We start from the raw sequence: 14,189 nt of genomic DNA on the forward strand, positions 1-14,189 counted from the left end.
TTGCTACGAGGAAAGAGGACTTAGGCAACATTTTTTTTTAAACTTTCCTTTTTCATGTTGTCTAGTTCAGATAGAGTTTGCAGGTCTTAGGCCAATCTTCAATACAGATTCTTTGGAGCAGATTTAATTGACAGCCCTGTCCCTTTCTCAGCTGTCTTATAAAAAGAAGTGTACACTTAACACCAATGACCAGTCAAGATGCTTAAACTGTTACAACCAGTTTCTGAGAAGTACGTAACACGCAGAAAGGAAGCAAGTACATATTCGCTCTTTGTTGGTTTTTCCCCCTCTAAAAAAATCGTTACAAAGTCTTATGCTTAAACAGAGACATAGAAAAATCAGTGTATTCACTGTCTCTGGTTATTTACAGAAAAAATTACAGAGACAGCATACATTGTATTAGACCTTCCACAAGCATATATTAAAAGTAATTACATTTGAAAAAATATTTTTATTTTTCCTCTACATTTCTACAATACATACTCAGTTTTCTATAGATGTAGTTTTCATTCCTGTGTGTGTGTGTTAATCAGATGAAGCAGACAGTACTGTGCTTGGAGATGGGATCTGGAGCTTCTCAGACATACCTAGTGTGTGTCTGCATCTGGTCGTGACCCAGGCGGGCAAATGCCCTCCAGCCGCTGCCCAAAGAGCATGGTTTAATAGAAGGATCATGCTGCCCAGCGGGGATGCACATTCCCTGGCTTCCCTCAGCTGGGCTTATTCAATGCCGGTAAACTTGTGCTTTATTTTTGGCCATAAGAACAATCACTGAGCTGCTCTGTCTGATCCACTGGAGGTTGTGCTTACAGTCATGCAGGAGGCAAAGATTACTATGGCCAGTTCACTTTGGAGGAATTTCAGCAGCTTGGGAAAAAAGTGCACCAACAGACAACCCCCATCCACTGCAAAGGGGTCCATGGTCCCGCACTTCATAACAATGGAGGACTATGCTATTGTGATTATTGAATGAATTCTTTAGCTACAACCAAGGGAAAAGTAAGAACTCGTAGATAATGAAGCCACACATCTAAAGAAACACACTGAGACTCAAAAGCATAAAAATTGTGCATTGGACTTTCTGAAGAAAAGTGGCAAGAAATCTGACCACCTGGCTCCATGAAGCTGGGAGTTTGGGCAAAACGGATGGAAGTGTCTTTTATAAGCCATCATTAAATTATTTTCATTTTTAGACTGTTTGCCATTTTTAAAGCTGACCTCTTACTATATATTCTAGCAGTGATAGTCAAATATGAAAACGAAATTTAGAATCAGAAGAGCAAGATCTCCTGACCCCTAACCCCCGACTGATATCATCCAGAGTTTTATCTGGACAGACTTGCTCCAGCCAAACAGGCCCCTAGATTGGATTTTGCTTTAAACCAGGGGTTGCAAATCGTGGACCGCCTTCTGCCCAGAGACATATTTGTTTGGTCTGCACTAAGCTCTGAATCAACTGACATTTACAACTCAAGAGACTGCATAAGATTTAGAAACTTTAGCAATACTTCAGCTTTAACTGACTGTTGGATGCCCCTTTTCTTTGGGGCATTTCCTTGCTAGCTTGCCACCGGTCTGCTAGTGGCAAGCTCATTTGCATCAACTCCCTGGCCCTTTTAGACTTTGGAATTTTTAACCTTTGCTTTAAATGAACATGTACCTCTGGTGTCCTGAGACACTCCCCTACTACCAACCCCAAATGGTTGTCAACTCTTGTCTAAAGACCCATGTGGTTTCCCATATCAGGTTGCTGCTTGCACTAGTAGTTGGGAACAGAAAATCAAATACCACTTCACCTAAAGCAGATGGTGAGCCTTTCTTTCTGTTTAGAGGGACTTTGTACAAAGTTTGACTACAGATGCACACTTCAAAGTTATTGCTGTTCTCTTGAACGGTGGTTCTGTCTGGGCACAGACATCCTTGCCTGAATTTCCTGTCAATCGTCGTAACCCACTGGAAACTAAAGTTTACAGAGAAAAAAGAATCGTGAAAAAGTTATTTCTTCTAATTTCCAATAGCAGTAGAATTCTTCCTTGCTTCTATAATAAATGGAAACAAAGAACATGGAACAAAACTGACATCATTTGCAGCTGACTGATGTTTTTGAAAAAAGCTGTTAAGTTGCGTCCTTGGGACACAAGAATTGCTTTTGCAGTCAAGTCTGGTACCCATGGGACTGTAGAAAGTGAGCCTGAGTTGACTATCCATGTGCGAGGTTTCCTCCAAGCAGTTGAGCTTGACTGCTATGAAGTTATGTGTTAAACAGGCAGCTACGATAGGAAATGAACTGATGCCTCCCTGGCACCTACTGTTAATATCCAGAGTCTCTTAGATTCTATCAAAGAAGTCTACCCAAGAGACCACTATATTCTCTGTTTTCACCTACTCAGTGGTCCTTTAGTCCAGAGCCCTGAAGACACTATTAAAACAAGGGAAATCCAGAAAGGGTATGTTTGTCGAATACATCTCCACCCTCAGCTTTCAGTCTTTGGGGATAAAAGAGCTGCAGAAAAAGGAATACAAAGAGGACCTGAGTCATGGAGAGTTGGGGCAGATGTGAGATGTTAAGCCAGATGTGGAATCCCTTATTCTCCTATATTGCCTCCGAAATTTGCCTTTCTCTTTACAGACCACAGGTCACCTCCGTTGTCAGGTTCATCGAATGCTACTGAGATGGCTTGCTCAGGACTTGTATAGGAAGCTTGGGTTCTCTGGGAGATACATATTCCTATAGATGGGGCAGCTGGATCATTTGGCTCTCAGCAGATTTTAGAAAAGGAGACTAAATTATTCCTACTCATGAGCAACTTTTCAGCAAGTCCAAATAGTGAAAGTAAATTCAGCTTACAACATGAAGTTACTGCTCGTTGGTCTGAAAGCCTTGTCAGAGAGGTTCTCTTACTGGCATATTTAATTTATGCCATTTACATTTTGTTGTCATTTTCCTGTTTTTTTTTTTTTTTTTTTTTCTTCCTTCTTGGTGTACTTTTTTTTTTTTCTTCTTTTTTTCTTTTTTAAAAAAACAAAACATCCCTGAGTGAATACAGTGCAACATCTGCATCAAGCAGTGATTGTCATTTACGAAGTTTGAAGTGAAAAGTACAGATCCTGGGTCCTTTCTTCCAGTGCACATTTTATCATGAATGTGTTGCAACCACTCATGAGTCTTCATGGGGCAGGGACAAAGATTGCATGTGGTAAAGAAAGTTGTTCTTAACTGAAATTTCAAAATACCTCGAGATGCAGCAAGGAGATGTTCAAAGGGCAGCTTTTAAAGGTGCTTTGTTACCACTGAAAACATGACTTGGCTCTCTTTCAAGGGACAGATTTGGCAACTGTGGCGAAAAATGGAAATCTCTTTTCTCAACTGAACGGGGCTGAGTGTGTACTGGTTTCCACTATTTTGTTCTGGTTCAGTTGCTAGCTGTTTCCTGTCCCCTAGCTTCAAAAGGTTCATGCCGTCCCAGTGAAATGCTTGCACTAGTGGAAACGACACAAATTCAAATCCAGTACCTCCTGAGGCAAATGTGGGGAACAATCTTTTTCCTATATCACCCATGGGACAGGGGAGGAGAAATTCTCAGCCACTTCATCAATTGAGCCAATTTAAATCCTCTAAGGTAAACTGGAGGAAACAAATGGTTCCCTTTGCAACTGAGCAGGAATTACAGGCTGACAATTGGAAACACTAAGCCAACAGAACAATGAAAACAAAGTTTGACATAAGTTCAAAGCTCAAAGGGAAACACCAAGTAGACACATTAAGCATCGCCTATCACAAGCCAATCATAAAACATACATTGCATTTGGAAACGGTTTGGTTTAATTGAGTGCCTTCCATTACCCTGTTTTCCTAGCAATCAGTAAAGTAATCTTTCCATTAGAAGGAAATATGACTCTTGGAATTAATTCTTTATACAAAGAGCTAGCAGGAGTGACATTTACACCAAAAAGAATTGAGTCCCTGTAGCAGCATAATAAGCAGTCTACAGCTGTCTTCTTAGACACTGAAGGTAATTTGGTTCAATGTAGTTAAATTAATTGAATATAACGGTAGTTGAGAAAGAGATTCATTATTTTAAAGCCTTTCTGTTTTTCCCTATTGGTTAGGAATTCATCAATCATGATGTGGGCAAAGACTCTGTTTTCTAAAAGCAAAGACTAACACTACTGTTTGATCATCAGTTTGCAGTTCTGTGGCATCATGGAGATGGCTCTCAACCATCTAACTTCAGGAGAGCATAAGAGATAAAAAAAAAAAAAAAAAATCAAAAGTTTCCACTGATGGAAACTTCACAAAGCAGGTGTGCATTTGTGTGTGTGTGTGTTGGACAAGGAGAAAAGGGCAGGTCTTCATGAGTTGATGGCCAGGCTACACTTATAGGAGATCATAATTTTCATTGTCTTATACAGTAAGCACTTCTCTAGCTCCCTTTTAAAAAGTCTTATTTTGGATCAAATGAGACCAAAGGCATAAGGCCTCCAGAACATAGGCAGAACAAACTCCCTGGAATTTATGCTTTTCTGGTGATCGCTTTGATTGGTCAGCAAGTGGAGAAGTGAGGAAGTACCAGGAAATCTAAATTGTCTAATCGTGATCTCACCTCTTGCATTCTGTACTTTTAAAAGTTGCTACAAAAATAATTCCCGGCTAGATGGATGATGCAATTCCAGACGGCACAGGAAATAGTTTTGGCTTTGAGGTGTATTAGCTCTGTAGAATAACCCAGATCTTTTATTCTAATCTATCAAGGTTTTGCTATATTTTTTATAATACAGCATTGTGGAGTTGAAAAAATTAGAGACCACAGACTAGAAGGACGTAGAAAGTCCTGCCTCCCCCTTTATTGCTGCATTTTCTAACAAACTTATTCAAGAGAATGAACATAAAGAACTACTTCTTTACTTTGTATATTCTCTCTCTTCCTCTTCTTTGAAAAAAAAAAATGGTTAGAGAGAAAAATGTTTACATGAAATGGCATTAGGACCCTGGGCTCTGACCTACTCTTTTCCTCTAATTTTATTAGCAAAAATTGCTGGTGGTCATAATCTACAGACTGTATTTCTCTGTTAAAGATACAATAAGCACCAAAATGAAGGTTCTTTCACAACTTGAAATCCAAAGGAAAAAAAAAACTGTTTTATGTGTCCTGGTGGAAATATCTATTGTTTGGTCAAAAAAGCCCTGGACTCCACAATGTTATCTGTGGCCTAATTCTTAAAACAGGAAAATGGCTCCAAATACTTATTTTTTTTTCCAATATGTACCATCTTGACAAGGCTTTGATGTCATTGATCGAAACAGAGTTTTTATACAGAGGTCATGCATTATATTTATTCCTTTGTAGACATTTCTGAATTGGTACCATTCTGCTATTAACTATAGATGAAAACTCTGGCTGGGAAAACAAAATCCTGATTGTCTAACATAAAGGTAACATATAACACAAGGTAAATAACATAATAGTGCCTGACTGAACCTCCTTTGCTAGTAGGTATGGTATTTTAAGCCACAGTGCATGTGCATGTATAAGTAATAATCATATATAATATTCTCAGATATTATATACTCATTACATACATGCACAGTGCTTTCCAAGACAGCTACAAATTTATACATGCATCAACTATCTAAAAACATAGAAATCGTTAAGCCTATTAAGTGGAATTTTCTTAAATTATATTTGAACAATCAACAGGAAAAGTAATCATGTAAAGTACTGCTCTGTTCTCGTATATATCTACAATAAAATTCTATAAACAGTTGTCTCCCCAAACATACCTGAATAAAATTAAAAAAAAGATAACACCCAGTGTCCTATATTTGTATATTTATGGTCATTTCAAAAACAAACAAACAAATAAAAGAGCCCCACTCAGGTGCATATTTACATTCTTCAAACTGTAGCGGTGAAAAATAATTGTATTAAGTGCAGGACATTCCTAATGTTGCAGTAGTGACATTTTCCTTAAGTCTTCATGAACACATTGCTTTTGTCTTAATGGTGCTGCATTCCATGACTATGAGACAGTTCGCTCGTCACCTTCACTTGCAGACGGTGGCACAGTCAGGATTAAAGAGCTCCTTGTATAACGGAGGAAAGAGTGTATTCACTATGTCTGGATGCGATTGCTTAAATACCTGCAGTTTCTCCCCGTGCAAGTTGCAAACTGCCGTGATGGTTGGTATCTTGGCTATTAACTGCAGAGTGGAGAGACAGGGAAGGAGACAAAGGGGGAAGCTCATTAGTGCTCTGTCTCCTGAATCAGTGTCCTTCCTGGCCTCAGATGAAGGGAACTGGCTTTGGAAAAAGATGTTCAAAAAGAAAGAAGGCTCACTTTCAGCTTCTCCTTTAGAACAAAACAAAACAAAACACCTCCCTCCCTGACTTTCTAACGAGAAAATAAAGAGAAGGAAAGAAAGCAGGACCAAGCTTCCTAATTCACTGTTCTTATATAAAGTAGGTACGGGAGGTAGTTTAGTTTAATCGTTAGGAGGGGTGCTCTCTCGGCAGGCTGACTGAGTCGGAATCCTGGTTCTAAAATAGCTAAATGGCCGTGTGGCTGTGCCATCCTCTACGTCTCAGTTTTCTCATTTGTAAAATGGGCTTATTCACAGCACGTACTTCATTGCGTTGTTGTGTAAACTGAGTGAGGAAGTTTGTATGAAAGTGTTAAGAATACTGTAGGCATGAAATACAATTGTTAGCTAATATTATTATCTATCATTTCCCATAGATTTTTTATGATGTGAATATCAGAATTTTTAGTTTTGGAAGGTGACAGTGTTAGGAAGGTGTAACCTAAATCATATGAGGTGTAATTCACAACGATCTGGACTGCTTTTCTGTCAAGGTCACTAGCTTGCCGGTAGCTCTCTAATCCTTTCCCACCATAATGAGTAAAATGAAACCTATATTTAATCCAGGGAGAATTTGGGAAGTCACTGGCACTCAGCTTCCTTAAGGAGGTGTTTCAAAAACTCATGGGAGAATATCCACTTATAATTGTTAGGTTTTGATATATAAGTATCATGTAGAATGTAATTTTTTGAGTTTAAATACCCGGAAGACAGTGTTTTAATAATTTAAAATATCCACAGTTTGTTAAATGCTATTAGGTCTTAGGTTCTGAACAATTCTAGCTTTTGACACACATAATTTTGGAACACTTAGAATCCATCATTAAGTGTCAAAATTGCTTAAAACCAAATGTCATTGTGATCAAATTACTGTGGGAATAAGAAATGTTCTCATATAGATAATACTTTTACAAACGATAAGCTTGATAGTTCATACAGCTGACCAAGGGTACACTTGAAAGTGATGATAAAATTAAGTAAAACCCATCTAATCACCAATTAGGCCCACTGTGCTCCCTACCCTATTCAATAATAAGAAACCATTTCAGCCTTTGAAGTAAAGGAGGAAATAGATAAATAGTTACTTTGCGGCTTTTCAAAATCAGAAATTTCCACTCTTTTATTAACTTGCCTTTTAACAACTAATGACTATATAACCACACTATAAGCAACTTTAAAAATAGCATCAGGATTAGACTTGTTGACATATTCATTAAAGGGATCTAGAACACATAAAGAAGTCTGGGGTTCAGACTTTCTAGTTCCACTGCTATTTAATGATAGGGATAGAAATGAAAACAAAATCATGAAATCTTTATAGAATGGATGTTAAATTTTAGACTGAGAATCAAGACTTTCTCTCCAACATTATGAGGTATTTAAACTGGTAGCAGACACTTCTACTAGACACCAGAATTCACACAACAGTACTGTTGTTGCTTATAAACTATGGGAGAAGACAGATGAATAAAGTGACCACACAGTCAAAAGCAGACCGAAAAACTGGTGAGTGCCATGGAGGAATGATGCGAGGACAAGTGGTAGATAATAGAATGCTCTGACTGCTTCAAGCAGGCACTTCTGAGAAAGGACCATTTAAGCTGGGCTCTGAAGGGAGAGGGAGAGCTAACTAGACGCTGGGGCTGGGGGTACATAATATGTTCCAGGATCATCGGTGCTATTAGAACTGAAGGAAGTTCATTGTCGCTGGAGCCGTGGGTGAGCATGTTCAAGGATAAAGCTGGGAGGCTGCTTGGTCAGATTATGCTAGGTCTCATAGTCTCTGCTAAGGTCTTTCGTAGGGTTTTGAGAAAAATTATCAGAATCCCATTCTGAAAGATTCTCTTTGAGTCCAGGGTGGAAAGCCGTGTCTTTTCTATATTTTCATAGGTAAAGGGTGTACAAGTGTCCACTTTAACTAGACTCCCTTGGGAAATTATTCAAGCTTTCTTAACCAGCTGGTTCACACAGAAGGCGACTGCAACAATTTCGGAACACTTCTTGCACATTACAATTCTCCCTGAAATAGCTACTGAAGGCAGAGAGACTTTGAAAGCTTTCTATAATCATCTGCAGTTGAATTGATGATGTGTGGAGCTCCTAAAACATCCAGATGCAACTCTGTAATGCTGGTCAGTCTTTGGTGTGCACAGAACCATCGGAGTGCTTCCTAAAAATGCAGATTACGGGATCCACTCCTAGGGATTCTGTTTCACGAAATCTAGGTGTGGAGCTCAGATTTCATGTTTGAAACAAATATCCTGAGGATGCTGGTGCACTGGGTCCATAGAACAGACTTTGAGAAACACTGTTTAAGAGGTTCGAATCTCATAAATTTACAACTGTTTTTCAAAGTAAATTCTTTGACGAGTAAATTCTTTATCATATTAGAAATAGTCCCGGTAACGGGGTGTCAAGTTAGCTTCTTTTCAGGAGGCCGATAAAAAAGTTATCATAGGCTTCCCGGGTGGCACAGTGGTTGAGAGTCCGCCTGCTGATGCAGGGGACACGGGTTCGTGCCCCGGTCTGGGAAGATCCCACATGTCGCGGAGCGGCTGGGCCCGTGAGCCATGGCCGCTGAGCCTGCGCGTCTGGAGCCTGTGCTCCGCAACGGGAGAGGCCATAACAGTGAGAGGCCCGGTACCGCAAAAAAAAAAAAAAAGTTATCATATCAAGAGAAGGAAGGTTTCATTTGCTTGGTTCTGTTAGTTTGGTGAGAGACAAATAATGAAATTTCCTGAGTTCCCTATGAGACACAAATACTATATAAAGAGAATTAGTCTAGTGATAAAAATATGGGCTTTCAAGCCTGACTGTCTGGGTCTGACTCCCAGACTTGCTATTTACAGCTGTGTGATCTTGGGCAAGTCACTTAACCTCTCAGCTTCCTTATCTGTCATATGTCAATTATGACAGTCCCTATCTCAGAGGGTTGTTGTAAGGGTTAAATGAGTCAACACTATCTATAGAGTGCCTGGCCCATCCTGGCAATATCTGTGTTAGATGTCATGTGTCATTCCCACATAATGCTTCCCTCAAGGAGAGAAATAGTCAAGGTCATGCTTGTTCAGCCAAATAACATGGAGGGCAAGAAACCAGCTTAGCCGCTAACCAAGCACCCAAAATTGAGTCTCTGTGTATTGTGGGTTAGTGCATGCGGAAAATCAGCCATTTACTTTTATTGAAATGAAAAGCAACATCATTATCGATTTTCATTTTCTTGTAGCAATTAAAGTAAGTTGCTCATTTAGTAAACTGTGATTCATAAAGTAGAATTCTATGTATTACAATTCTTAAAGCAGTTTTCTGCTCCTTTAGAGAATGGGTGGTTGAAAAATTAAATGTATGAGGATGGCCAAAATCATTCCATAGTTCATTTATTGGAAATATTTAACCACGGGTTTGGTTTGGGAAAGTAAATATGGACTCCTGCTGCTTTCCTTCCCAAAACTAGGTTTAAGAAGGTCTGGTTCAGGATCTAGTTCCCTCTTTTAGGGGACTTCAATCCTGTCCCTGTTGCTCATCTGTAGAATGGGTTGAATGGTGACAAATGCTTTTTCTTATAGAGCATTGGGACCACTTGAGCAAAGAACACCGAAAAAGACAAAAGAGCTTCGCCAACCTCTGTGCTCTCAGGAGGGGCTGATTTCAAGGCATCCAGTTAGCTGTGGGAACAGAAGTGCTGACAGGGGCACCCATCACTCTGGAGGCCCCATGGGCCAGGAGGCCATGAGGAAGCAGCGGCAGCACTTGTCAGAGCCCAGAAGGGCCTCTTGGAGGAAGCATCAGGTAGTCACTTACTGCTCATTAATATTATGTACTGCAGGTGGAGGACCCCCAAGTCAAAGGGAGCTCACCTCAGCAGCAGTTAATGGCTCAACAACTTTTTAAACAGCTGGGGTGGTGATCCAGAAGCACTTGGAGATGGAGGGGGTAGTCGATTTCAAATCATCATGAAATGTCTTTATGTTTAAATAATCTCTATAGCAGGAGTAGACAGACGGTCTATAAAAAGGCATTTTCACACTCATCTCTCTCTTATGACAAACATTTCTTGCAAGAAGGAAGCTTTAGCTTATACCTACAGGGGTCTTACAAGACTAAAAAGCAGCTGTTGGAGAAGAGATAATAATCCTATGCTTCTTTCCAGAGGGTGGTCTTATGAGAAAATCCACAATTTTATAGCTGGTACATTTGATGTTGGAAGAATGGAACATGCAGAGGTGAAAACTAAGGATTGTGTTCATGTGGGCTTCCAGGCCATCAAGATGCCCTCCAGCCTGAAGCAGGAAGTGAACAATGGCTCGATCAAAGTGGAAGAAACTTCAGAAGCACTGATAAAGACAGGACACATTAAGTGAGGTTACATACATCTATTTCTCTTGTCCACTCACTTCTTTGTTTGTTTTTGGCTGTGCGGCATGCGGGATTTTAGCTCCCCGACCAGGGGTCAAACCCGTGACCCCTGCAGTGGAAGCACAGAGTCCTAACCACTGGACCGCCAGGAAATTCCCCACTCACTTCTTTTTTGGGTTTTTGTTCAGCTAAACCTAGACACTTGGCCTAGATTTCTCATACTGAATTGGAGATATCTGTTCAGGTCACAGCCCTCTCTCACCATCCTTACTCCATGCTGGCATCCACGCTGTATGGCATGTTTTCTCAGGGAGTGGCTGACTAAAGTGGAAGTGGACATTCGGTTTAACTGGGGTTGGAATTTGGAATCAGATGGTGAGCCAGCAAGTTACTTTCTAAATGTAGCAGAAACTATGAGTGACCTAAGGAGCTAAGAGCTACCCATATTTCAGGGAAGCAGAGAAAACTGGTGTTCAGAGAGGGAGAAGAATAAAGTAGATACATAAAGAGAGATAAACTCGTGAGATGGAGAATTCTGAAGGCTTCCTAATTCCTTGTTCTAGTGTTTCCTGAATGGGGGCTGAATTTTTTACCTTAGATGAGATTTCTCTGCATTCGTTTATTATTTTCTTTTTGCTTTACCTGGTGTGGGTTGGTTCCTGTTATGTGTAACCCAAGAGTCCTAACTAATGCATTGACTTGCAACTTGATGAGTGAGGAGAAACATCAAAACCTCTCTTCTTATTATAGACCATTAGCCCGATGGACAACCCTTGACATTTCTGGGTGTTGGACCTGTAGTGTATGCCAGCAAACTATAAATGGCTAAAATGGATTGCAATAATTTGGTCTCTCACAGGAATCCCTCAGGGAAACCGCTTGCTAAAGGGCCAAGACCATGTGTTATTTGCCTTTCCCTTCTTTGCATCTGGCATACAGTATATACTCAATATACATGTAGGTTGAAGTAGGAAACTATTCCATGAGAAAGCTATGTTTCTTGAGTATCGATTTGGAATTTAAAAAACTTGGATGATCTATTGAACTGTTTTTTATAATTTTGACTCTTGCATTATTTTACAGTATATATACCATGTGAGGAAACCTGAGCAGGGCTCCTGGAGTGCCAAGTTTTACATGGCAGTGGTTACATGGGTATGTTAACTTTGTGATGATTCACTGAACTAAACACTTACGATTTAAGAACTTCCAGCATGTATGTTATACTTTAAGAAAGTATAGAAAATTTAAATATAAAACCAATTCCTAACCAAATATGCAGGGGAACAAGGAGGCTCAGCCTACATAGCCACATCATCTGAACTAGGACCCCTTAAGTCCTGGCTGGACAGACTGTGTTGTTTAAGATTAAACTGATGAATCCCTAGGCCCACCTACTAGGAATTCTAATGTGACACCTAGTGTCCTGAACGAAGAATAAGCAGGCTTCAGGCATAAACATCCTATCATTAATCATGACACAGTCTCTTTAGATCTCAGTGAGCAAACAATGAAAATCAATGTAAATGACCCTTGGCAGTTTTCACTAATCTCTCAATCAGTGCTTGTGCTCCATAGACCCTATCTATGAGTCAACATGGCTGTTTTTTTTTTTTTTTCCTAAATCTGTATATTAATAGCACTAGTAAAGTGAGAGTGACCAGGAGTAATTTCTTTCAGGTAATATTTCAATTATTAACGTGTAAAATAGGGCTGTGTAAGCCTTCCCTCTTATAAGCTTTTTTTTTTTTTTGGCGTTACGCGGGCCCCTCACTGCTGCGGCCCCTCCCGTTGCGGAGCACAGGCTCCGGACGCGCAGGTTCAGCGGCCATGGCTCACGAGCCCAGCCGCTCCGCGGCATGTGGGATCTTCCCAGACTGGGGCACGAACCCGTGTGCCCTGCATCGGCAGGCGGACTCTCAACCACTGCGCCACCAGGGAAGCTCCCTCTTCTAAGCTTTTATTTAGTAACCTGGTACTGTTACAGTAGAAAGACAAATTCCCCTTGTTGATGATGCAGTTTTGTTATCGTTATGCTAGAAACGCAAAGCCTGATGGGAATGCTGACCCCTGGATGCAGGCTTTATAAACAGTGTATGCTTCACAGCTTTGGGATTGGAATATCACCCTAAATTCAATTGCCATAGAACTAATTGAATCTGCAAGACTTGTAGAAATCCATCTATTTATTCACTTAGAGTAGCGGCAGAACATCTAAAGAGTCCTTAAAACTGTCGCACGGGACAGAGCAATGGAAGGCAGAAGACATCAGAAGGAACCTTTGTTTTTCTCTTTTAGAGTCAAAGAATATTATACTGAAGGGAACTTAACGACCAGCCAGTCCCACCTCCTCATTTCAGAGACAAGAAAACTGAAGCCCAGAAAACAGATGGGCTGCCTCCCCCAGTCATATGGCTTAAAAATATATATGTATACATGCATATACATATACACATACATTCTATACATATTACATGTATATGTATTTTTTTCCACGAGCTTTAGTGAAAGTGACCAGTGTGACCTCATTTCCTCACTCCTCAAATCCAGGATCCAGCCAAATCTAACTATTATTCATAGCCTGCGTATACCTTATACTTTCTTACGTCTGTATCATTGCCCCCATCTCTTGGAATGTCATACTCCCCCTCCCTAAACCCCTAACTTCCATCTTTTGAAATAGTTATCATTCATCAGTTGATTAGCTCAAATATACCCATTTCTTGGATAAACATTTCCCTGCCAAAACAGAATTTCTTCTGTCCACAGCAACTCCAACAGCACTTACGTACTATCTGTGATGAACCATGCAGCTTGTTTATATTTGATCTCATTTAGTCCTTAAAATAACCATGTGACATTGATACTATCTTTTATCACATTTTACAAATGAGGAAACTGAGGCACAGAGAGGTTAAGTCCCTTGTCCAAGGTGACTAAGCAGCCAGTGGTTCTGATGGTTTATTATAAATATGCTACATGTTATTATTATGGTCATGAGGAGAGGAAACTAGACTCTTCAATAGGGTTTTTTTTTTTTTTTTTTTACCCCAAACAAACAAACAAACTGATTAACATATAGGGGTTGAGACCTTCCTTCTAGTTAATGGATAAGAATTCCTGAATTTCAAATCTTCCCTAGGTCCAGGTTTGGTCTAAAGTATAAGGCATTGCTACTTGAACTTTAATTTCAGGAAGTGGGCATGCAGAAAGTGTATGGAAGACAGTTTTTTTAGGATGAAATCTAATGACTATGTCTGAACCCTGCACCTCACCTAAGTCTGCTCCACTTGTTCAGGGTGAAACTGGTTGGTGGCATGAACAGTCTTTGCACACTGCACAGAAGGCAGATCTACCCCACCTACTGGGGAGGTAACCTGAACCGCTGGACTTGAATACAACAGTTGGGTATGTGCACATTTTTCTAGAGATAAGTTTCATGATGTTCGCCAGATTCCCCAGAGGGGTCACT

General features: G+C 40.1%; 1 protein-coding gene and 1 long non-coding RNA gene across 11 annotated transcripts in view; one reads left to right on the top strand and one right to left on the bottom strand.

The window, feature by feature from the left end:
• Nucleotides 1-14,189, top strand: part of LOC115863811 (uncharacterized) — a 53,265-nt gene that overhangs the window by 25,365 nt on the left and 13,711 nt on the right. For 8 of the 9 annotated variants that reach the window (XR_009564315.1, XR_009564307.1, XR_009564316.1 and 5 more), the window contains exons 4-7: nucleotides 9,928-10,150; nucleotides 10,512-10,718; nucleotides 11,801-11,872; nucleotides 14,016-14,125. This is a non-coding gene — a long non-coding RNA (uncharacterized lncRNA). Of the gene's footprint in view, nucleotides 1-9,927; nucleotides 10,151-10,511; nucleotides 10,724-11,800; nucleotides 11,873-14,015; nucleotides 14,126-14,189 lie in introns of all 9 variants that reach the window. The other variant, XR_009564313.1, reaches the window with a different exon arrangement.
• RORB (RAR related orphan receptor B) overlaps nucleotides 1-14,189 on the bottom strand; it is a 195,919-nt gene that overhangs the window by 8,677 nt on the left and 173,053 nt on the right. Inside the window, exon 10 of one of the 2 annotated variants that reach the window (XM_030876997.2) lies at nucleotides 2,994-6,202. The exons of the other annotated variant lie outside the window; for it this stretch is intronic. Coding sequence (XP_030732857.1) covers nucleotides 6,047-6,202 — 156 coding nt within the window. The 3' untranslated portion in view covers nucleotides 2,994-6,046. Of the gene's footprint in view, nucleotides 1-2,993; nucleotides 6,203-14,189 lie in introns of those variants that run through there. 2 annotated transcript variants of the gene reach the window in all.

The sequence above is a fragment of the Globicephala melas genome, chromosome 6 (assembly GCF_963455315.2).
Source record: "Globicephala melas chromosome 6, mGloMel1.2, whole genome shotgun sequence".
Lineage (NCBI taxonomy): Eukaryota > Metazoa > Chordata > Mammalia > Artiodactyla > Delphinidae > Globicephala > Globicephala melas.